The 25,279-nt window shown below is 45.8% G+C and overlaps 1 protein-coding gene across 2 annotated transcripts in view; it reads right to left on the bottom strand.

Annotated features, from left to right (window-relative positions):
- The window catches only part of ERCC5 (ERCC excision repair 5, endonuclease), a 162,046-nt gene that overhangs the window by 65,204 nt on the left and 71,563 nt on the right, over window positions 1–25,279 (bottom strand). For both annotated transcript variants that reach the window (XM_085622541.1, XM_085622542.1), the window contains exon 13: window positions 16,837–16,981. In XM_085622541.1, coding sequence (XP_085478667.1) covers window positions 16,837–16,981 — 145 coding nt within the window. The remainder of the gene's footprint in view (window positions 1–16,836; window positions 16,982–25,279) is intronic.

Consider the following 25,279-nt stretch of genomic DNA (forward strand, 5'->3'; position numbering starts at 1 on the left):
TCCAGAGACATAGAAGGAAAAACAGAAAGGAGGCTGGAAGGGACTATATCCAGTGTCTCAAAAGAACTTATGCCTGGAGGGAGATTTTCAGCCAAGGAGAGACGTTGTACTTCCAAGGAAGTATGAATATCAAGGATTTTTGTATGAAAAAAGTCTGCAATGTCGTCACAAAGACGTTGAGAGCTGACTACGGGATCTGGAAGTTGGAGGGAGCACAGCGAGTCAGCAATTTTAAAAAGCTCCCTAGAGGAGGTGAGTGAACTGGTAAGGTTGGAGAAGTATTCCTGCTTCTCCATTATCACTTTCTGCTTATACTCCCGTAGAGCAGACTTGTGGGCCTCCCTATCCATGGGATCCCAGGATTTCCTCCATCTCCTCTCACTGCTTCTGCAACCCTGTCTTAATACTCTAAGATGGTCCGAGAACCATGGCGCTGATGATTTCCGCCGGGTTACATATCGCAGGGATGCAGGGGCAAGTTTTTCTACTGCATTAGTGATGGAATCCTGCAGATCTTGTGCTGCCTCATCCGCGTCTTTTAGGGAGAGAGCCTCTGGTGTAGGAACAAAAGGAGCAAAAGCCTCATTCGTAAGGTTTCTAAAATTTCTTCTAGAAACGAAAGGGGTAGTCCCTTTCTTAGTCGAATGAGAAGTAGAAAAGGTTAACTGCAGAGGAACCGCAAGATGATCTGTGTTCTGATTCTTGAATTGGGAAGGCCCGGAAAGCACTAGGCTAATCCAATCATAGTGTATTCTGAGGGCTCTACAAGTGCTTTGGGGTGCATCTAAATTGTTGCCAACCCTACTGTTGAAAGGTTGTCCATACTGAGGAAAAAACAGTTCCATGGTTTAGCCTTGCTTTACCACAGGACAAACATCAGCAAGGTCTGCTGAGAAAACCCTTACCTTGAGAAGCAAAGAAAGTGAAAGAGGCCACAGGGAGGAGACAAAGTGACAGTAGGATAGCATAGGAGAGTCAGGGAAACAGCAAAGAATAGTACATCTCTTTTAATGGAAGAGAACAAGAGGGGACATGTTTAGAACTAGTTCTTAATGGATGCAAGCAAAAGATTGGGGAAAGAAGTCTCAAGTTCTTGGGGAGAGAGAAAACAAGAATAGCAAAGTTTTAAGGGGAAACAACTCGGAAGAGACTCCTTGAATTCACAAAAGAAGTGTTAGGGTGAGACGGGCACATTGGCAGTCAAGACAGTAGGTTTGATTTAAAAATCCCCACCAACCTTCAGAGGCAGAGGCAGATGAAGTGAAATGAAATGAAAATGGTTTTTATAAAGCGCATGGCTACCCGGGAGCATCCCAGCGCTGTAGCGGTTACTCAAGTTGGCCCAGACGTCTAAGGAAAGAGCCACGTATTTAGTTGTCTTCGGAATGCTAAATGGTTAGGTTGCCTACGCAGATGCAGCGGCAGGCTGTTACATAGTTTTGCGGCATTATATGAGAAACAGCGGCTGCCGCTTTTGGCCTTCTTAATCCTAGGTACCGATGCTAGATACAACTTGTCAGAGCGGAGGCTCCGATTGGCCTTGTAGGGGAGAATCATAGCTTTTATAATAGGAGGTCCATTCCCTCCTAAATTCTTATGGGCAACACAAAGGACCTTGAAATGAATTCTCTCCTGCACCGGAAGCCAGTGGAGGGCGCGTAGTGCTGGCTTTGCGGAGCAATGCTTGTGGGTTCCCATAAGCAGTCTCGCGGCTGTGTTTTGTACAATCTGCAATTTTGTGGTGACTGCATTTGGGGCGCCCAAGTAAAGGGCGTTTCCATAGTCTAACCTCGAAATGATAAGCGCCTGGACCAGCGTTTTTTTGGCTTTATCCGGTAGAAGGAGCAGCACTTTCCGGATCATGCTTAGCATGCCATAGCATGAAGCAGCTGTCTTCCTGGCATGGACTTTAAAAGTAAGATCATGGTCCAACCAAACACCCAGGCTTTTTATCTCAGTTTTAGGACTGGGTGCAGGGCCCATACATGCTGGCCAAATGGTGTTAGATTTAAAATTTGCTTGGTTGCCAAGCAACAGGAGCTCCGTTTTATCACCATTAAGTTTTAGATGGGACAGGCTCATCCACTTGGTTACTTCCTCCAGACAGGCATGGAGATCGGAGGATGTATGGTCGGCTTGGGTTAGACACACAACTAACTGAGTGTCGTCGGCATATGTAACTATATGAATCGCAAAGGAGGAAACAATATCCGCCAGTGGAGACATATAGACATTGAAAAGGGTCGGGCTCAAAGATTAGCAAGTCAACTATGCAAAAAAGAAGAAATAGCCTCACTAGTAGGACAAACGTCCAAATTATACTCAAATATCAACTGTAACCATGTCGTCATGCTTGCTATGCTTTAATCTACGAGGGATTAATTTTCTCATCAGTACATGTAAAACAATAGCACGCAGAGGAGGTCAAATCACTGTCACTCTTAAGAGGCTCAAAAGCATGTCTGTAACTGGCCAGAAAAAGGTGAAGTGCAGAACACGAACCCAAGAAGGGGAAGGTGTCTTAGCCAGGAAAGATGTGAACAATACTAAAGGAGAGGTTATCTGTGTCCTTATTGAGAGCCTTCATGGATGGAATTATGACACATAAAGCAGGGACACTGAAGGTGCCCCACAGTGGTGGAGGAAGGGACGCCAAGACAAGGAAGTCTGCATCATAGGGCAGTCGAAAGGTGAGCAGAAGACTGGTGGGCAGAAGCAAACCTAGTGCTAAAGGCTAGCTATCAATCAACGTATTTACTTAAGTTTAGACCTGGCATCCTTGGCGTGGTTTTCACCTTAACTTTTTGCCTTCAACCCTCCCATTTTGCTGACCTTGTTTTTGCTGGCTTTAGGACTCTACACACTTTACTACTGCTATCCAGTGCTAAAGTGATTGTGGGCTCTCTTTAAAGCATGTTAGAATTGGCTTATACTCCATTTGCATATTCAATTTAATTGCAGATTCCTATTAAAGTGGCAAAACCTGTGCCCATAAATTAAATTCTATGAGTGGGCCTGCAGCTAGGGACATCTTAAGGATTTTAGGGGTCCTGGACAGGTGAGTTTTGGGGGCCCCTGTTCAGAACAGCTTGGAATTTATAATCAAGTTTCAGCTCTTTCATTCCCCTTTGGCCAGGCACACTCGTTGACATTCTAAATGTGTTTATTGATGTTGCATAAAACAAACAAAACATTGCTCTGCTAATGTCTGTAATATACTCTGACATCACCCACATTAAAAATAAAGAAAGAAAACTGGTATTTAAAACAATCTGATCAAGAATTTTTCAAGGTCATCAGGGAAAGAATATCTGCAGAACAGAGGTGGCTCTATCAGGGTGCCCCCTGAAAAGCTGAGGCCCTGGGCCAGAGCCCACTTTACCCATGCCTTAAAACATCTGTGCCTGCAGCACTGATTGGGTCACTCATTAAATAGAACTTTAAACATGTCTCAGGCCTGTCACTGCAGCCTGTGTGTGTGAGCGGTTTTAAACTGCCATTCGACCTGGCAAAATAAACCTTTTGCCAAACCTTCCTTTTTAATACAGGGTAGGCCCTGGACAGCCCTGCGGGCAGGGTGTAGTGTATTTAAAAAGTGGGACATGTACTTTTTAGTTTTACACATCGTTATAGCGAAAAACTCCTAAATTTGTTTTTCACTACTGAAAGGCCTACCTTTCCCATAGGCTAACAAGGTAGTTATCTTATTACATCATAAGTGATAACTTCTAAATGGGAGAAGGTAATGAGTTCATGCTTGGAGTCTTTGGAATTGTAATGAAAAATATCCTCTCACGATGAATTGGATTTTTGAAAATGACAGTTTTAGAAATTTGGAATTTTCCTGGCTTAGCCATTTAGTGCCTGCAGCCATTCTTTGGGTCACATGACTGGGTGTTGCTACAGTTGGGCTTTGTGTATTCCTCCTAGAAAGCCATACACAATGGAAAGCCTAGGTCTATTTGGATGGGCCAACACTGGCAGGATGGGAAGGCGAAGCTGGGCACAGCCCCACTTACACTTAAATAGGCAGTGTCCTGCCTCCACACAAAGGACAGCATATCCCCTCTAGTTAGTCTGGAGCCAAGACAGGGTAAGCAAGATGCCTGGGGAATTAACCCCTTCCATGCTCATGACGAGCAGAGCTCGTCATAACGGCCGCGGCCCGCCCACGTGCGATAAATTCCCTGCCTGTGCAGGAGAATTAATCAGTGGGCGGGGTCGTGACGAGCTCAGCTCGTCATGAGCACAGCTCCACTGTGAGTCATGACGAGCTGAGCTCGTCACGAGCACAGCGGTGCCGCGCCCCCCCCCACGCACCGTGGGGGAATTACTCCCGCAGGGAAGGGGTTAAAAGGATAACCTCCAGAAGCTTCTCCCACTTCAAAGGAAGGCACAGATATACATATTATACCCCAGACACCGTTGCTTCAGTACATGTGTAGACCTGTGGATTCTCTGCCAGGAAGAAGGACTGCTGCGCTGCTGCCCTGCTCTCTGCTGTCCTCATGCCGGGGCGAGAAGGACAGGACCTGAATCTGCTGAACCAATGACTCCGAAGTGACTTCAAGGGCTACTTGGCTGGCCTCCTGAATAGAGCCTGAGGGACAGAAGGCTCAAACAACTTCGAACCAAGCTCCTGGACTCTGCCATCTGTGAGTCCTACCCTGCCAAGTGTTGCCACGTCAGTCCTGGCTCTTGCAAGTGGGCCGAAGGGTGCTTTGCCAGTCCATCTGTGGATCCAGTAGAACAGACATCTGCTATACTGCGCGAAGCAATCCCAAGCAGAACCAACTCATTGCTTCTACTACAAGGGTTCTTCCAGTGCAAAGACTTCTCATCAAACTCAAAACCCGCATTGGAACAGCTTCAGTGTGAAGCTTCCCCGATGCAGGCCGTCACATTGCAAGTCTACTGTTGACAGCAGTCTTAACGACAATGCAGAACCTCGGATCGCAGCTCCTCAGAACCGACTGATCGCCTCAGCTGCGCAACGCATCCTCATCGCGTGACCTCTCAATGCTCCGCAATCAGGATTTAATGTACTCTTGTTCAGCGGGCCTAACCGGGCCCCTGTAGCCGACCCGCTCTCCATCGCAGTTGGCCTGAACTTGTGACTTTGTCCTTGTCCTGGCATGACCAGATATCCACAGTTGGCACTTTGCGCTTTTTGGTGCTATTTTCACTGAAATCTTTAAACTTACATATCTCTAGTTCTACTGACTGGATTTTGTCATTTTGGTCAAGTTTTGTTAATTAAAATGTACTCTATTTTTCTAAATTGATGTGGGATTTTATTTATTTTGTGTTTTCACGTTATTACCTTTTGAAGTGCTGCGTAAATACTTTAAACAGTGCCTTTTAGTTAAGTCTGACTGTTCGGTGCCAAGCCCCCAGAGGGTTGAGCACAGGCTAATTTGGGATTGCTTGTGTCTCACCCTGGCAAGGACTGTGGTTGCTGCTCGAGTAGGGCAGTAAGGAGCCCTACTAGATAAACAAGCATTGGCATTGGCTTTGCTTATACAAAATCCTTTGAATTGTTTTTTTAACATATTTCACAGCAGCATGAGCTGCTGTGAAACATGGTTTAAAGTAAAGAAATAAAAATAAAAGCACTATGACAAAGCGAGCTTTGATTGCGAGATGATGCTTTATTTTTTTATTTTTTTTTTACTTTAAGTAATGTTGTAAAGCAGACCACGCTGCTGTACAATATGTGAAAAAACAGCGCAGGAGGGGTGACGGCAATCCAAACCACAGGAGGGAGGAGAGTGTGAAACATCAGCAGGAGGAAGAAGGGGAGGGAGGGATATTTGATAACAGCGAGAGGGAGGAGGGCAGGGGTGGTGTTGAAAATAACAGTGAGAGGCTGGGAGGTACGTAAAAACAACAGCGAAGTGAGAAGACAGCAGGTCACGAAGACAACGAATGATCCTTCGGCTCTGTTCCCTTTAAATTGCATTCTGGTACATGTAGTCCGCTATTTAACAAATTAGCAACTCAAATTACAAAACGCTGAATTTACACAATAGCATATGAAGATGAGCTACTACCGGCACCAAACACTGAGTGTCTATCTGAAATTAAAAGCAAAGAAGTGTCAGCAAGATGAATTAAATGGGCAAAAATAAGTTGGCAAACTAAACTGCATTCAAATGGTTCAAGTCCTTTCTGACCAACCGCCAACAGACAGTCTGGGCTCCTCCGTACTCCGCGGCAGTGCCGCCTCTGGAAGTGGGAGTTCCTCAAGGGTCACTATTAAGCCCGACTCTCTTTAATATCTATATGTCCCCTTTGGCGGCGCTGGTTGAGTCTTTTGGTGCCCAGATTGTCTCATATGCTGATGACACCCAGCTTCTTTTCACATGTGGAAAAGATATGGACTTCAACGGAGATCGCATTAAAAGCTGTCTGGGTGCGGTTTTTACCTGGTTCCAATGCAATCAGCTTAAATGCAACTCGGATAAATCCGAGGTTCTTTTCTTCGGTTGTCCTCCGGATCCCTGTTGGATGTCCTGGTGGCCGGCGGATATGTTTACCCCTTCCGACGTGGCCTCGGTGGCTAAAAATCTCGGTGTTAAGATGGACAACTGTCTTACTTTTAAACCACAGATTATGAGCCTAGTTGGTCAATGCTTTGGGATTCTAAAAATGCTAAGAAAATTTCTTCCTTTCCTTTCCATCACCCATAGGAAAATTACGGTGCAGGCCATGATAGGATCTAGGCTGGACTATGCCAATGTCCTTTATCTGGGTCTTCCGAAGCTCCTTCTCTCACGCCTGCAGGTTGTGCAGAACTCGGCCGCTCGGGCAATCTTTGGCCTCGGCCACCGCTCCCACGCTACGGGACTGCTGCAGTCTCTTCACTGGCTGCCTATTCAGAGGCGCATTGAATTCAAGGCGCTCACTATGGCATTGAAGACCCTTTATGGCACTGGTCCCCTCTATTTGAGGAAGAGGATCGGTTTTCATCTGCCGGCCAGAGCCTTGCGTTCTGCGTCACTGTCTCTCACCACGGTCCCGGCAATTAGGCGCGCCCGGATCGGAGGGCGGTCTTTTAAATATCTTGTGCCCCGGGCCTGGAATGCCCTCCCACTGTCCTTAAGAAAGAGTGGGAGCTTGATGGCCTTCAGAAAGAAGCTCAAAACATGGCTGTTTGGCCAATAAGTTTTCTCTCCCCTGCTGGAGCTCTACGGTTATGGGTCTGACAGCGCAGGGACACTCTGCTTGAGTAGCTGAGCGCTTAACAAAACCCCAGATAACATAACATAACATAACATTTAACAGTCGGCATTTAACGCAATAGCATTAAGTTCAGTAGGTGGGTGGAAAGAAGAATCTAAAGTCTTTGGGAAAGTTCATAATACCTCACATTTTGGCATCTTGGCTTCCCTGCTCCAAGCATTCGAGGGAGAGGTAGATAGGAAAGGAGGTAGCTTGCACGACTCCCCCAATTAAAGCCCAGTAGAGTGCACAGCACCAATAAGTGGGGTAGTTTGAGCCAGGTAATGCCTCTCTGGCAAGCAGGAGGATGGCTGGGAGGGACACCAGCGCAGCAGATAGGGATACGTGTCTGCCAGAATGTAGCTATGCCAGCCTGAAATGCCCCACAGAGATGCCACTTCTAAAGGAAAACAAAACCGCCAGCTGTGCTCACAGAAATGAAAAGTAAAATTAATTGAATGTAGTCTGCGGTTACACACCACTGCCCCGTGATAAGAAATAACCGCTCCTGGAAGTCACCTCTGCTGTAAAGCTAGTGACTAGTTGCAAACTTGTGGCTAAGCAGCAAACTCTTAAACTGAAGAAATACGGCACTGTACAAAAACGATGTGACCCAAAGTCCGTTTAAATGAAAGGGAAAGATGAGGGATAACGGCCAAAGCTGGGGAGCCAGGTTCGAGCCTTGACATCGGTTTAACATCCTGTGATTCTCGGCAAATCACTTAACCTCCCTGTGCCTAAAAAAAACCCAATAAAAAACAAATGTGTCCTTGTGTAATGTAAGTGGTACTCTTGTACCTATACCTTCTGGTCGGAAATAAAGCAGGCGGAGCTGGTGAGGGTGAAGGAGAGGGACTGCAGACACATGCCCTCTCTTTGGGTGCATGTGGGAAATTTAACAAGCAGTGGCAAAGCCAATAGGCCTTCCTATGCAAGAGCTGTTGGCTTGTTTTAGCAATGTTGTACACCAGAGCGGCAGTATTTCAGCATGGCTAAGTATTAGTAGGGTAAAGGAGAGTGGCGTGGAGTAGAGTATCGAAAAAGTGAGTACAGTGGAGTGTTATGTAGTGGCATACGGTACAGTTGAACGGCGTGGAGAGGAGAGTAGCATACAGTGTTGTAGAGTGGAGCACAATGTCGGAGTTGGGTGTCGTGGAGTGATGTAGAGTGGAGTGGAGTGACAGAGAGTGTTGTGTACAGTGGAGTAGAGTGTTGTAGAGTAGAGTGGCATACAGCGGAGTAGACTGTCATACAGTGGAGTGGCACAAAGTCAAGGGAGTAGTGTGTTATAGAATAGAGTGGAGTAGAGTGGCATGCAACTACCTAGAGGGAGTTGGCAGAGCATCTTAGAATTTAGTAGTGTCGGAGAATGGCATAGAGTGGAGTAGAGTGATGTAGAGTGGAGTGTCAGAGTGGAGTACAGTGTCAGTGGAGAGGAGATTAATGGAGTAAAGCATCATAGAGCGGATTGTACTGAAGTAGAGCAGCCTAGAGTGAAGTGGTGTAATGTGCAGTGGAGCAGATTAGATTGGCATAGAGAGCATTGGTTTTGAGTAAGGTAGTGTAGAGTGCATTAGCGTAGAGTACAGTGACACAGAGTAGCGTAGAATGCAGTAGCATAGAGTAGAGTGGTGCAAAGTAGATGCAGTGGTGAAGAGTACAAATGCGGAGAGTGGAGTGGCGCAGAGTGGTGCATAATGGAGTAGAGTGGTGCAGGGTAGAGTGCAGAGGTGTAGAGTGTAGTGGAGTGGCGTAGTGTGCAGTGGCACAGAGTGCAGTAGGGCGGCGCAGAGTTGAGCGGTGCAGAGTAGAATACAGTTGCATAGAGTGCAGTTATTTAGAGTAGTGTCAGAGTGTAGGGTGTTGTAAGTAGAGTGGTGCAGACAGCAGTGATGTAGAGTACAGTCGTTCAGAGTAGAATAGAGTTTGCCGATGTATAGTTCAGTGATGTAGAGTAACGTAACGTGCAGTGGCATAGAGTAGAATGTTGTAATAATAGCATAAACCAAAGGGGTGCAAAGTAGCTGGCATAGGGTGCGTTGGTTTTGAGTGAAGTGGTGTACAGTGCATTCGCGTAGAGTGTAATAGTTTATAGTACAGTGTCATAGCATAGACTGCAGTGGTGTTGAGTCGAGTGACACAGAATGCAGTGGCATAGTAGATTGTTTCAGAATAGAGTGGAGTGGTTCAGGGTAGAGTACAGTGGTGCAGGGCAGAGCGCAGTGGCGTAGAGTGGTGTTGAGTCAAGTGGCACAGCATTGATTGCAGTGGCATAGAGTGAAGTGGCACAGATTGGAGTACAGTGGAATAGAGTGCAGTGGTGTAGAGCTGGAGTGGTACAGTGTAGAGTTGAGTGGTACAGGGTAGAATGGAATGGTATAGAGTTGTTGTGTAGAGTGCATTGGTGTAGAGTTTAGTGTTGCAGAGTGGAATGGCTTGGACTGGAGAGGTGTAGAGTGCAGTGTCAGAGTGCAGATGTGCACAGTAGATTAGAGAGGCGTGGAGTGCATTGGAATAGAGTGGTGCAATGTAGAGTGCAGTGGCATAAAGTGGCAGAGAGTGAAGTGCTGCAGAGTAGAGTGTCGTAGAGTGCAGTGGTGTAGAGTGGCGTAGAGTGCAGTGTCGTAGAGTAGAGGATAGTGGCGTACAGTGCAGTGGTGAAGAGTAGATTGGTATCGAGTGGATTGGCGCAGAGTGGAATTGAGTGGTGTAGATTGAAGTGGCACAGACTAGAGTGTTGTAGGGTCCAGTGCTGTAGAGTAGATTAGAGTGGCTTCCAGTGGATTTGTCTAGAGTGCAGTGGCATAGAGTGGAACGATGAAGTAGAGTGGCATAGAGTTCATGGGTGGGGAGAGCAGTGTTACAGAGCGGAGTGGTGTAGGGCAGAGATCAGTGGCATGAGAGTGGAGTTCTGGAGAGTAGAGTAGTTTAGAGTGCACTGGCATAGAGTAGAGTGGTGCAGTGGAGTACAGTGCAGTAAAGTGGCATAGTGTGCAGTGTCATACAGTGCAGTGTCGCAGTGTAGAGTAGAGTGGTGAAGAGAGCAGTGATGTAGAGCACAATGGTGCTGAGTAGAATAGAGTTGCGTAGAGCGCAGTGAGGTAGAGCACAATGGTGTAGAGTGCCGTAGCCGGCAGTGGCGCAGAATGCAGTGGCATAGAGTAGAATGCTATAGAGTATAGTAATGTTAAGTGCACTGGTGCAAAGTCATTGACATAGGTACAGTGGCGTAGGGTGCATTGGTTTGAAGTAAAGTCGTGTAGATTGAATTAGCATACAGTGCAGTGGTTTAGAGGAGAGTGACGCAGCATAGAGTGCAGTGGCATAGTGTAGAGTGGCGTAGAGTGCAGTGGCATAGAGTGTAGTGGCATAGAGAGATAAGTGGAGCGGTGCAGGGTAGAGTGCAGTGGCATAGAGTAAAGTGACAACATGCAGTGGCGTAGAGCTGATTCTTTTAGGGTAGAGTGAAGTGGCGTAGAGTGGAGTGGTGCAAGGTAGAATGGAGAGGTATAGAGAAGTGGCATAGAGTGCAGTGTTGTGGAGTGGTGGAAAGTGCAGCAGCAAAGAATGCAGTGGTGCATAGCAGAGTGGGGCAGATTTGACTGCCGTAGAATAAGGCAGAGTAGAGAGGCGTAGAGTGAAATGGCATGGAGTGGCGCTAAGTGCAATAGAGTGGTGTAGACTGCAGTGGCAGAGAAGCTTGTTTCAGTGTAGAGTGAAGTGTTGTAGAGTGCAGTGGTATAAAATAGAGTGTTGCAGAGTAGATTAGAGAGTGGTTTGGCGTAGAGTACAGCCACACAGAGGTCAGTAGCATAAAGTGGCCTAAAGTAGAATGGCAGAGAGTACATTGCTGTAGAGTGCAGTGGTGTAGAGGAGAGTGGCGTAGAGTGCAGTGGCACAGAGCAGAGTGATGTGGCAACAAATGATGGATGGAATGCTGAATGAATCAAACATTCACCCTCAGTCAAGAGATCTGGGTTAAATCCATTGTTCCTTTGCTCACAACGCCACCCTAGTTTGGATCCAGCCATATGCAAATCACTCTTGACCCTGTTCCTCATGGGAACAGTCCAGTCCGACCGGCCAAGCCAAGTGCTCCCTGGACTGGACAAAAGCATCCTTGGACCGGTTTTTGGGTAACACCCCTTATCAGCCAGGCTAGCTTGAAATTAGTGGCACAGCGAGCAAGGGACCCACGTCTGGGCATACCCATCCCACTTAGGGTATAAAGGGCTGTGGCAACAAATGATGGATGGAATGCTGAATAAATTATACATTCACCCCCGGTCAAGAGATCTGGGTTAAATCAATATTTCTTTTGCTCACTACGCCACACCAGTCTGGACCCAGCCATATGCAAATCAGTCTTGGCCCTTCTCATGAGAACAGTTTAGCCCGAACTGAGCAGAGTGGCATAGTGAGTAATGGCGTAGAGTACTGTGGTGCAGAGGAGAATAGAGGAGAAATGATTGCAGTGACGCAGTGTGGAATAGAGTGGTGTAGAGTGCAGTGGCATAGAGTAAAGTGACGTAGAATGACTTGGTGCAGAGTAGATTTAGGTAGAGTGCATTGATCTTGAGCAAAGTGGTGTATAGTGCATTGGTGTAGAGTACATTGTTGCAGAGTAAGGTGGCAGAGTGGAGTGGCACGGAGTGGTGTAGAGTGCATTGGCATAGAGTGGAGTGGTGCAGAGTAGAGTGGCATATAGTGGAGCAGTGCAGGGAAGAGTGCATAGAGTGGAGCAGTGCAGGGAAGAGTGCAATGACACAGTGTGGAGTTGAGTGGGGTAGTGTGGAGTGGTGCAGAATAGAGTACAGTGGTGCGGTGCAGAGTAGAGTGGGGTAATGTAGAGTATGCATGGTATGGTAGCATACTGCCAATACAGACAACACATCTTCAATTGAAATGACCATTATATTTGCCTTCACAAACTGTTTTACTGATAAACGTATAAAGCACACAAACGATAATGTGTGGAAATTTCATCACCCATTGTATTGATTTGATCGTCAACAAAGTACATTTACAGACATTTAACCTTTGTTGTGTGCTAGAAAAGAAAATAACATCTGTACAGCCTTCCTCAAGCAGAAATAACATCCTACAGCACAGCCCCACTATCCAGCATGCTTGTCACATAAAGCCTCTCACTTTGAAGTCAGAGAAAGAAAAATAAACTCCAAGCTTCTTTTAGGATACAGACTGACATTTGACCTCTGTCTGTGAATGCACAGCAAATGTGACAAGATAAGAACAGGATTTGAAGGCCTGTTTACAGAAAGCGAGTTTGTGGAAGAATACAGTAAACAAGTTTTGGGAAATAGGAGGGATGGACTCGAGCTGGACAGCCTAAAGCAAACAAAAGCAGCAAACAGATAGCCAGAATATGTGAGTTACAAACCTCAAAGCCAATGGTAAGTAACTGGTGGATTGCATTTCTAGGTCAACTTTTTGAACGTCCCCAAGAATCTTTAGCAAACCTGGTAGGCAATACTTGCAGCTAGTGGAAGGGCTATGGCCACAGAAAATAGTATGTGGTTCAGCTCCACGGCATGGACAAAAACTCCAAAACCAAGGAGGAAGAATGGGGCCACGAGGAACTGATGACAAACAGGAAGACAGAAAACAAGAGTAACATGGGAGTCAACCAATGGTAAGTAATGGGCGGGCTCTAAGCGCCTTTCAAGATTTCTTTTAAGAGATTTTGCAAGCACAGCACAAAAGCTTTGCAGGCGTAACCTAAAATAGGCTCAATACAACATGATGTCATGTAATAACATTGTTTGTAGAGGTCAACGAAGGACGTGAACAGTGGGACGACTCAATATCAATATAGAAACATCAATAAAACCAGGTCAAAAGGGGGAACTTCAACAAATATATGAATATAATAAACAGATATATAAAGAATATGGCTGACATCGGTCCTCAACCACTTCCCCATCAATGCAAGTAAAGGAGCAACTGATTAATAGGGAAATAATTTACCTCTATAGTTGTCAATAAACAAGGCAGAAAGTAAGCATTGAGCAGTTCTACATTAGCCCAAAGTTAAATGGATATACACTATGCATCATGGCATTAAGCCGCCACTCTGTTGACCTGAATCTGTGAGCCAACTTAAGGAGAAAGCCTTAGGCAGTTGAAATTATATATGAAAAAGTGCATCTGTATGGATGGGAAAGGCTCATGCAAGATGGCATTTTGAGACACATCAAGATATAACACTATGGAGGAGGCTGAGGGAATAATGACCAGGCCATAAAGTGAAAGCCAGAGAAGTCAAAGTGCACAGTTGCATGGACTGTAAGTGGCTGTTACGTCTAAATGAAGAGGCTTAAGGAGTGGGGCCGAGAGGGAGACAGGGATATGGGGAGTATAAAAACAGGAAGGCATTTCTTTGCGGGGGGAGAAGAGGTACACGCCTGTGCCAGGGTTGCCTTATTAGTTTTTCTTCATGCTTTTGTTGATGTTTTGATATATCGGTACCATTCTGTAACACATTATAATCGGATGTATGTAATTGGCCACCCTGGCCATGATGTACCACCAAAGCTATCAATATAATCTGTTATTAAGAAAAAAACAGGGAGGCATGTAAATGAAAAGTGAGGGGCACTTACAAGGCCCAGCGGAATAGATTATGAAAGGCAAGAGAACAATAAAGTTGTGCAGAGGGAATGGTCTAAATGTCACAGAAAGTGATAAATGAAAGGCAAAAAATATATTAAAGGAAGCTCCTGTAAAGGGTAAAATTAAGAAAAGAGATGAAAGCGAAAGATACATTTTACATGAAGGGGACATAAAATTACAAGCATTGGCTATGCCAGTAGGTTGCGTCTATGCAAGAGGTTTTAGCCATGTTGTACACCAGCGTGGCTGCTGTTCAGCATGGGTAAAAGTTAGTGGGGTAAAGGAGAGTGGAGTGTCATAAAGTGAGGTAGAGTGGCATGTTATGGACTGGAGTAGAGAGGCGTGGAGTGGTGTAGATTAGAGTTGAGTGGCATGGAGTGGAGTGGAGAGTCATTGAGTGGCATAGAGTAGAGTGGTGTAGAGTATTGTGGAGGGAGTAGAGTGTTGTAGAGTGGAAGGGCATATTGTAGAGTACGGTGTGTAGAGTGGAGTGGCACAGAGTGTCGTGAAGTGTTGCAGAGTGGATTGGCGTGGAGGATATTACATAGAGTGAAGTATAGTGGGGTAAATTGTCGTAAAATGGAGGGGCATAGCGTGAATAGTGTAGGCGAGTGGAATGACAGAGTGGAGCAGTGTTCTAGAGTCTAGTGGGGTAGAGTAGATTGGCATAGTGTGTCACAATGGAGTGGCATAGAGTGGAGTTGGATGGCACAGAGTGGAGTGGAATGGCACAGAGTGGAGCAGAATGGCACAAAGTGGAATAGAATGGCACAAAGTGGAGTGGAATGGAACAGAGTGGAGCAGTGGAGTAGAGTGTTAAAGACTACTGGCGAAGAGTGCAGTGATGTTCAATGGAGTGACCTAGAGTAGAGTGCAGAGGTGTAGAGTAGAGTGGCATAGAGTACAATGGTGTAGAATGCGGTCATGCAGAATAGATTAGAGTTGCGTGAAGTGTAGTAATGAAGAGTAATGTGGAGTAGAGTGCAATGGCATAGAGTGCCGTATAGTTAAGAAGTGCACAGTAGAGTGCACTTGCGTAGAGTGCACTGGTTCAGAGTAGAGTGGCAGAGAGTGCAGTCTTGTAGAGTAGGGTGTCAGAGTGCATTGGCATAGAGTGCATTGGCAGAGTAGAGTGGTGCAGAGTACAGTGGTGCAGGGGCAAAGAGTGCAGTAGTGTACAGTAGAGTGGGGTAGAGTGCCATGGCATACAGTAGAGTGGTGCAGAGTAAAGTAGAGAGGGGTAGAGTGCAGTGTCAGAGTGCAGAGGCTGCACAGTAGATTAGCATGATGTACAGTGGACTGATGTGGAGTGCATTGACAGAGTTCAGTAGAGTGGTGTAGAGTAGAGTGGTGCAGGGCAGAGTGCAGTGGCATAGAGTGCAGTGGCACAGAGTAGAGTGGCGCAGGGTAGAGTGACGCAGGGTAGAGTGACGCAGGGTAGAGTGACGCAGGGTAGAGTGACGCAGGGTAGAGTGACGCAGAGTAGAGTGGCATAAGGTTCAATGCCAGAGAGTGGTGTAGAGTGTAGTGGTGTAGAGTAGAGTGGCGTAGAGTGCACTCTCTACAATGCAGTGGCATAGAGTGATGCAGAGTAAAGTGACGCAAAGTGCAATGGTGTAGTGGTGTAGAGAGCAGTGGCATTGAGTAGAGTGTAGTGGTGTAGAGTGCAGTGGCGAAGAGTGCAGTGGCGAAGAGTGCAGTGGAGCAGTGCAGAGTACTGTGGGGTAGAGTGCACTGGCATAGAGTAGAATGGTGTAGAGTAGAGAGGCATTGAGTTAAGTGGCGTAGAGTGGAGCAGTGCAGAGTACAGTGCAGTGTGGAGTGGCGTGGGATGGGATGGAGAAGTTTGGAGTGGTGCAGAGTAGAGTATGCATTGTATGGTAGCACACTCCCATTACAGACAACACATCTTCAATTGAAATGACCATTACATTTGCACAGACTTACAGTTCTACAGATAAAAGTATACAGCACACTAACAATGTGTGGAAATGTCATCACCAGGTGTATTGATTTGTTTTGATCGCATAAAAATATTTGTTTCCACCACACTTCAGAATTACCACAAAATGTGCTTCATTTGTGCATTCTATATTCTGATATATTCTGAAATATCTCCACAGTTCAATTACAGACATTTAAATTTTGTTTTATGCTAGAACAGAAAACAACATCATACTGCACACCCCGAGTAGCCAGCATGATTCTCACATAAATCCTCTCACTTTGAAGTCAGAGTAAAAAAGTAAACACCAAGCACCCTGGAAGACTGAGCCGGACGTTTGACCTCTGTCTTTGAATGCACAGTAAATGTGGCAAGATAAGAACAAGATTTAAAGGCTCGTTTACATAAATTCAGTATTGGTAGAAGAATACAGTTAACAGAGTTTGCAGAGGGGAAGGGACAAACTCAAGCTGGACAGTCTAAAACAAATAAAGCCAGCAAATGTGAGTTGCAAACCACAAAGCCAATGGTAAGCAATTGGCAGATTGCTTTCCAGGGGAAGCTTCCTGAATATCCCCAAGATGATGCTAGCAAACCAGACAGCTGTGCTGTCCGGTAGGCTTTGACCTAAAAAGTGAGGCAAAGGGAAAATGCCTGTTCAAGTGAGACAGAAAACATAAAAGGCTTTAGAAACCAAGAGAAACAGGAAAATTAGAAAAAATTAATAAACGAAAGCAATAATAAGAGTGGGTACACATATAGTAGAGCTGAGACTTAGGCGATTGTTCAGTGCCTTAAGGAGCAATAAAGTGGAAGACTATGGGATGGTATTGGTCCAAATACTATGTTGCAATGATGTCAAAATATTTTTTTTGTGCTACTTTGATGAAAGTAATAAAGGTATTAAATTATGCTGCCTAGATGCCTTAAAAATAAGTGAGTGTATAGCTTGGAACATTTTTAATCACATTTAAAGAGTTGTATTGTTTTAAATAGCAACAATATGTTAGTAATCAAAATTACAAAAGGATTACCTGAATCGAATTAGAGGCTGCAATCCGTGACCAGGGAATTCATTCAGAATTTCCATTGCAGTGACACAGCCTACCGTTGGTATCCCATCGGTGTAGTCACTGCCCAACAAATAGGCCAGGTTAATTAACTTGTTTCTGTCGAGCCCTGAGAGAGAGAGAGAGCAAGAGAATTATTTACTAAAGAGAACCCCACATAGATCTCAACAAAAAACACACCATCTGCCTCCTAACAGACCATCACATAGCTCCAGGGGCTTTACACAGCAGCACAACATCCTTACATAGACCAACTTACTAGCATCTTCTTTTCGAGATTCTACCCCCCCCTCCCCCCCTCTCAACAATTCTGGATTATAATTTGGTTGCTCTGTGCCTGAAATCTTCCTGTTCCAGGTCTTTGAAGATTTCTGGCAGGCTCTTTCCTAAGACCTTGTTCCTACCTCTTTATCATTATAGTAGCAAATATTTCTGAAGCGAAACCCACTAACCCAGCATAGGTCAAGCCTTTGTTTGCACCCTGAACATTTGTCCCCTGCCTCTGATCACCAGGTAACTAGCTCCCATATATATTTCTCGGTGTAAGAGCAAGTAAGGAAGTCCTACAATTCATGTCACATGCTTTACAACTCCTGTGCTACATCTAAGCTTGTAGGCTCAAGTTTTTAAAAAGTTCTTTATTTTGCAAACTTTTTGCATTGACTATCTAGATTTCTTTGACTGTCTTAAAAATCGTTGAGCAGGGCGAGTCATCAACTCAACAAGTGGAACCAATTCAAGCCATTTTGCTCATTGAGGGCTGTTCCAAATGTAGGTGACCACAACTTGGTCAAGCACTAATTAGTCCTGCCACAAGGGACCTAGTCTAGGAAGCATGCTGCCATTAGTGGCGAGGTAAGAAAAAGCTAGCAGCTTGTTTGCTGCTACCTTCGAAAATGACTTGCACTATGCACTGTACCCTAATCTCCTAAACTGCCCACAGAAGATGCGGCTCAATACATTCTTATAATTTGAAGAAATGTGTTTAAGTCCCTAACAAGGTTATTCCCTCCCTGTCTCTGAAGAATTCTCAACTTCAAGTGTGGGTAACTAAATAGCTTTATCAATGTACTTTTTGTTGGGAGCGGGGGGAAATATAGACAGAGCATGAATCATTAACCAGGCCCATGTGGGGTGGGGGGAATTCATCTTAAATATTTTTCCATGATCATAATCTTATTACCACTCTAGTCACAACTGTCATGGCAACATTAAGACCAAAGTATTCAGTTAACAGTGCATGCTTTCAAACAAGCACCGTAAGATGGTGCCTGCATAGATTTGTTCCTCACAAAGTCATCTATTAAAGATCCAACTCTCATGATAAGCCAGGCAGGATGCAGGTATCTCTTCCACCTCAATTCCAGATTCTGTAAGACAATGCCATCTCATCAAGTTAGCGCCAAACATAATTTGTTCTTCGGACAATGTAAGGGCTGGCACTCATCTCTTCCCTGCATTAGCTATGATTTTCATCTGATCCACACCTGAATCAAAGTGTGGAGATACCTTTGGAGGTTGCTATGCACTACAAATGTTTGTTTCACTCTTATCTCCAAAAAGCCATCGTTTAGAGCTTCATTAAAAACAAAATTTACTTACCTGTAGGAGTAGTTTTTAAGCTTGAAGACTTTCTGGATTCACATGCTGTGCATTATTCTGCATCTTGTGGCCAGCTCTGGAATTGTCGGTTTCTTCTCTCTTTCTTAAAAACAATCAGACAATGTAGTCGACCATTTGACGTAATGTCCCTTCTTCAGTGACGCCAGATGTACACCCTGAAAGTCTCAGTGCTTGGTCGCCATCGTCAGGTTCTTTTTATCTCTCAATTAAGTGGCCTTCTTCATGTTTGATTTATAGTTCTTCCCATCTGTTTAGAATTCTTTTTTTTTAACTCTTCTTCTGGCAGACGTAGGAGGGTAGCAAATGAATGCAGGAATTCTTCAATCTGCGAGGTTCTTGTTTCCCAAGGTAGGTTGGATGGAGAGCGAGTTTGTATTTGCAAATAGGTAATTAAGTATTTTTTGTTCTACCTGTGTATATTTGCTAGCTAGGATGCAAATACAGTAGAAGATGCGTATGGAGGACCATGTGGCTGCCATACAGAAGTTTGAGGCACTGTTCCTTGAGGACTGTGCTCTTGATCTTTCCTGCAGTGTCACCACTGCTGCTGCATGACATCTTTGTATTATTTGGACTATCCACTTTACAATAGTCCCTTTTGAAACTGGTGTTTTTTCCATTTTTGGAGCAAGGGAGACAAACAATTGATTGGTATTCCTGATTGCTTTGGTTTCCTGTGTGTAGTACTTTACCACACTTCTGACGACCAGTGAGTGGAAGGCGTGTCCTGCATGTGAGTTTGGTTGATGGAAGAAGGCTGGTAGCTGTATTGTCTGAGCGAAGTAGAAGCATGAAATTGCAAGTCCCTGGAGTAGGTGCTCTGTGCATATATGTAATGGCCACCAGAAAGGCTGAGGAACTGGTCTGTGCATGAGTTCAAAGGGTGGCATCATAAGCTGTGTAAGCACTGGATTTGGGTTCCACGTCAGTGTGGCTACTGCTCTGGGTGGTGGCAGTGTTTCTGCTTCCTCTAGAAAGCTCTTGACAACTGGTGTTTGGAATTGCTATTTTCTTATAACACCTCTTGTGTATGCCACAATGGCTGCTAGGTGTACCGTTAGTGTGATGTGTGCGAGTCCCTCGTCTAGTAGGTATGTTGGATATCAGGGCTTTGGCATCCTCTGCTCAGGCATTGGAGTCTATTTCTTCAGAGCACCACTTTTGACAAAGGTTCAATTTTTTGGAGAATCATTTTCTCGTTGTTGGTCTCTCTGCTCCTATTAGGACTTCCAACGGTCCTTTGTTAGAGCTTCAAATGTCAGAATTTTATGTCTTCAGGAACCATGCCACTGAGAGTTTTTGGTTCTGGGTGAAACTCCTAGATTTTCTTCATGGTTAGTATGTCTTGATGCAATGGTAGTGAAATGACTTTGACCTGTACTAGTTGCATTTGGTCTGAGAACCATGCTTGTCTGGCTCATTGTAATGCAATGAGGATGAGAGTCATAGACATGTCTTTGTACTTCTCTTTCACTAGGGAGGGTATGGGGAAAATCGGTGGAAAAGTATATGCAAATTTCCCTGACCATTCTATTGATAGGGCTAAGAAGACAGTCTTGAGTTCTAAGACATTTAAATGCTTTAACACGTCCTCTGGGCTGCAGAGGCCCTTGATGTTCAGCTTGTTCATATGCGCTTCCCACCCCGTGTGGGATGAGTCTGTCATTATGGTTGTTTGAAGATCCTGCCTACAGTGATGTTTCATACGTTTCACCATTGCATCTCCTTCGTGCACCTTGTCTTTTGCAACAACTAGATCCTACCAAATCCCTGTTACCTGTGACCAGTGTCTCTGTAGCCACTCCTAGATTGGTCTCATGTGGAGTCTGGTGTTTGGTGTGTGGTATACATTATGCCATCATGCCCATCAGCCTCCCCACTGTCCTCGCTGTCATTTGTTCTATTATTGCTTGGATTCCTTTTGCAACAGGGAAGGCATTTCCTTTTCATCAGTTTAGTCTGGCTCCTAGGAAGGTATTTTCTCTTTCTGGTATACAGTAGGATTTTTCTGTAGATGAAAAAACCTTAATTGCACAGAGTTTCTATTACTTTTTTGTGTTGTCTTTGCATTGTTGGGACGACTTTGCTTTTACCAGGTAGTCGTTCAGGTAGAGGTAGACGCGAGTTAATTTCACTCTCAGATGTACTGCCACTGCGGCTAGGCATTCTGTGAACACTATGGTGCAGGCAATATCCCCAATGGTAATGCAGTGAACTGGTAGTGTACTTCGTCCACAACCAATCTCAGGAACTTTCTGTTCCTATTGTTCGTTGGCACATGTAGATATGCATCTTAGAGGTCTATTGTATTGTAATCCTGTTTTCGCAGGTGTGGGATGGCTTCCCGTAGGGGTGTCATTTGAAACATTTGCATTTTGATGCATCTATTAAGGACCCTGAGGTCCAACATGGGTTGCAATAACTTGTATGGTCTTGGTACCAGAAAGCAGACTGAGTAAACTCCTTGTCCCATTTGTTTCACTGGAATTTTTTCTATTGCTCTTTTCTGTAACAAATCTGCTACTTCCTTACTCAGGTGTCTTAGATTCCCTTTGCTGTGGGGTCTTGTCTTTGACTTGATGGTGGGCAGTGGTTTTAAGAGTTCTATGCAATATCGGTGTTGGATGATGTGGAGTATAAATTTGTCAGAGATAATGTTTGCCATTGCCTCCAATTCTGCCCCTTGATGGTGTTGGATGCAGGGGGCGCCATCTCTTGAGTCACCTGCAGTGCACCATCCCGCTAAAGGGCTGCCTTTGCCAACCGGTATATTGCCACTTTGCTGTGGTGCTGTGAACTGGATGCAGTGCTGCAGAGGATACATGAGGAGTCACTGTCTGTGACCCTCTTGCATAGGACATTCTCTTATTTGGGGTGTGTGAGAAAGTGGCTCTGTATATACTGTTCCCTAATAGGTACAGGGTGTACAGAGTCCACAGTCCCCCAGAGGCTGATAGAGGTCAAAGTTAGGTATGACCTTACTCTCAAAAGTGGTAGCTTGGTCGAGCAGTAAGGCAGTACCAGAGGACAGTGTAAAGCATTTATTGTACACACACAGTCAGCAAATGGTTTCACACACTCAACAACTGAACTCTAGGCCAATGGTTTATATATATATAAATAAAATATATGCTGGTTTTATTTTTAGAACCACAAAGGGGGTAAAAATATACTTTCTCAGAATGAGAGGTTGAATATAAATACTTTTGTCTTAAGCAATACATTTGTGTAAACAGTCACAGTTGGTTGCAATAAACAATCCTATTTCCTAAACATAACAATGCATTGAGCTCAATGGTAATTTCAGGTTATTTGTAATAAATTACTTTTCAGATTACTTTTGGAATTCCAGGTCTGGCTCCTAGAACCAGCCTTGGGTCAGTATTCAGAATCAAGTGATGAAAGTCGACTTAATAACTGTAATGATTTTTAAATAATATTAGCTATTTCAAAAGTTAGCACTTAGAAAATATTTCAAAGAAAACATTCAATGGATCTCTATGGCAAGAAATTCAAATTGCAGGTAGAGTACTTTATCGTTACTTTAGTAATCCAGGACTGGGTACCTAGACCCAGGACTGGGGTCCTTATCAAAAACAGGTAAGTAATTTCGTTTGCAGAAATGGTACGATTTTAAAAGAATATTTCAAATTTGCAAAAATAGACAGAAGAAATTTCACAGAAAAGCAGACAATGGTTTCCTATGGGAGAAAAATGAGTTAGAGGTAAGTATAGTTGTGAACACTTTTCAGGGTCAGGGCTGGGCACCAAGATCCAGCACTGGGAGCTCACCTGGGAGCAGGTGAGTAAATTCGTTTTTGTCACTTGGCTGATTTTTGGTGAATTTTTGCAGTTTTGAAAAGTTCACACTTAGAAGATTTTTGAAGAAAAAGCCAGTCAATGTTACCCTATGAGGAAAATGAAGTTAGCGGTTTAAGGGTAAGTACTCGACTGGCAGAGTTGAAATTCCGGGCATGGACTCAGGGGTCCCCCAGTATCAGGTAGGTACAGTTGGTTCACCCTCAGCGGTTTCAGGACGGCCGGGTGCAGAGAGAGTTAGGCCCAATGTTATCCTATGAGGGATAGGGGGGCCTTGGTTGGTGGCTGCTGTCTGGCAAGCCACGCGGCTGTGGGAGCTGGGCTCCTGGTCACTTACTCAGGGCAAGTGGGGAAGTAGGTTAGTGTAGAGAGGGCACTGCCAGGGCCACTCGGGCGGCTGGGTGCAGGGTGCTTTTGAGCCTTCGGGCGCTCAATGGAAATCAATGGGAATGTTCCGGTTTGGAAAAAGGCTGCAGGCTCGGGGACGAGGATGTTTCAGGTGCCACCACCACTTCGAGAGGTAAGTTGGGTAGTTGTAGGTTAGGTGGGTACCCCGGGATTGGGCACAGGGGGCCGCAGGGCGCCGGGTGCAGGGATGCCTTTTGACGTCGGGAATCTTACCCTCTGGTTGATCGCGGTTGGGGTGGCACTTGGTTCTGAGGCTGCAGGCTTCTTCCGGGATGTCGAGGGGGGTCCTTGGGTGCCGGACTCGGGGTCACAGTCGCCGTGGGGTCGTCCTCAGGGTCTTTGTCCACTCCGGCACTGGCCAGGCTTAGCTGGTGCAGAGTGTGTTGGGTCCGCGGTTCCGGGCTGCTGCCAGGGGTTAAAAATAGGTTTCTTGAGTAGAGCCTCTACTCATGGGAGTCCCAGGGGCTTAGAGCCAAAAGGTAGCCAGGTCCTCCGGGGTTGGTGAGGTTGCTGGCCACGAGAGATGCCGCGCTGGTGCAGGTTCGAGAGTCGACAGGCCGGTAGGGCTGGGGCCTAAGCAGTTGGTGTCTTCTTCTCTTTTTAGCAGCTGCAGGGCAGGTCTTTGTTCTTCTTGCTCTTCTTGTAATTTTCTATCTGGAATCTAAGGAAGGAAGGTTCAGGTGCCCCTAAATACTAGATTTAGGGGCGTTACAGGTAGGTGAAGGCCAGGGACCAATGGGTCCTTGTCCTGGGGTGGGTACACCCCCTATCCTGCCCCTCTCCTGTGGGAGGGGGGCAGTAGCCTAATCCTGATAGGGTAGGGCCTCCCATCTTCAAGATGGCGAGAGCCCGGAGATGTGCTTCACCTCGCCTCCCCCACCTGAGGGGTGGGGTGGGCAGGCTGGCACATCCCCTGTCCTTGTATGGGGTTTCCGGCCAAGCTTCCCGCCAGAGTGGGGGGTTGCAGTGGCCTGGGGAAACTCCAAATGGCGGCCTCCCTTTGAAGCTTCCCTTTGCTCATCCTGGGGGAGGAGATTTCTCACCTCACCCAGGATGTGCATTGTTGCAGGCCCGGGAGAGCAGGGGCTCTCCCACCCAGGGGTCCAGCAACGTGTCTGCTGTGTGGCAGCCTGGGCAGCCTCAGAGCAGACGTGGATTGTAAGTTAGCTGTAAGGGGGCATCTCTAAGATGCCCTCTGGGGTGCTTAGTACATTAAATCCTACACTGGCATCAGTGTGGGTTTAATGTGCTGAGAAGTTTGATACCAAACTTCCCAGGCTTCAGTGTTGCCAATATGGTGCTGTGGAGCTCGTGTTTGACAAGCTCTCAGCACCATGTACTCTTAAATGACAGCACTGTACTTACAGTGCCCAGGAATAGACCCGGGTACTGTAGGGGCACAGGGCTCCTGCTCCTGTGCCCACACCATAGGCGTAATGCACACAGCTAGAGGGGTGGCTGACATATGCCTTGGCAGTGTAGGTGATGGGCATGGTACACAGTGATGTGTGCCATGTCGACTCTTTGTTTTGTCCTGCACCCAGACACTCAGCCTGCAAGGGCAGTGTGTGTGTAAGGGTACAGGGCCTCTGAGGGTGGCACAATGAGTGCTGCAGCCCTTAGAGGCCTTCCCTGGCCACAAGGCCCTGGGTACCTAGGGTACCATTTACTAGGGGCTGACATGTGGCTAGGGTTTGCCAATTTGGAGTTTGTGTGGTTTAAGGAAGGAACATAGGCCCTGGGCACCCGATTGGCAGGAACCCAGGGTACACTCAATCGAAGTACATTCAGCAATTTAGCAAAAAGTGGGGGCATACCATGCAAGAAAGATGGCACTTTCTCACAGGGTGCTCCACATCTGAACTACAGTGCCCTCATGGACTTTGCTGTTTAGGTGTCCTTTTTCATCCTATGCAGTGACTCGTCCACTTATGGGACAAACAGACTTTCCCCTTTAAATGGAATGCTCAACACTGCTGTATGCACTTATTGTTTGAAAGCCTACACTCATAGCCAGGCATGCCTTTTGAGTGTGGTCCTCGTGCAGAGTTGTCTGCTGTGTCCAAGGCTCTCTTTAAATAGGTGTTGCTGATAATTTTCCCTTGAGAAGGCTTTCCTGGGATTCCATATACCTTTAAATAGGCAAACACCTCCTTTCTTTAGAGTCGAGCCTCCTCTTAACCTTGGGAGTTTTCTTTATCTTTTCAACCATGAGCACTCTCTGCTTGTTGTCGACGGCCAAACTTTGCTTTCAGGAGCTGAGGGTTCTGACTGTCGAGCCTCCTTCTCCCTCATGCACTCTCGATTGCTCCTCGGTGTCAATGCCGGCTCTGAGGGTTTTAGTCATGCAGTGTACTTTACTTTGGACCGAGGGGGGATTTTTGGGCTTGTGCGTGACATCCACTATTGTCGATTTTGACATTGGTGATGAAGCATAGCAAGTTGGCATCAACGTCAAAATCTGAGTTGGTATATTTTAATTGCCTGGTGGGAGAAGCAGGGCTCTAACAATGAAGGAAATGGATGCGAGGACACCATCAGTCTCTTGGAAACGTCT

Source organism: Triturus cristatus, chromosome 8 (genome assembly GCF_964204655.1).
Source record: "Triturus cristatus chromosome 8, aTriCri1.1, whole genome shotgun sequence".
Classification (NCBI taxonomy): domain Eukaryota; kingdom Metazoa; phylum Chordata; class Amphibia; order Caudata; family Salamandridae; genus Triturus; species Triturus cristatus.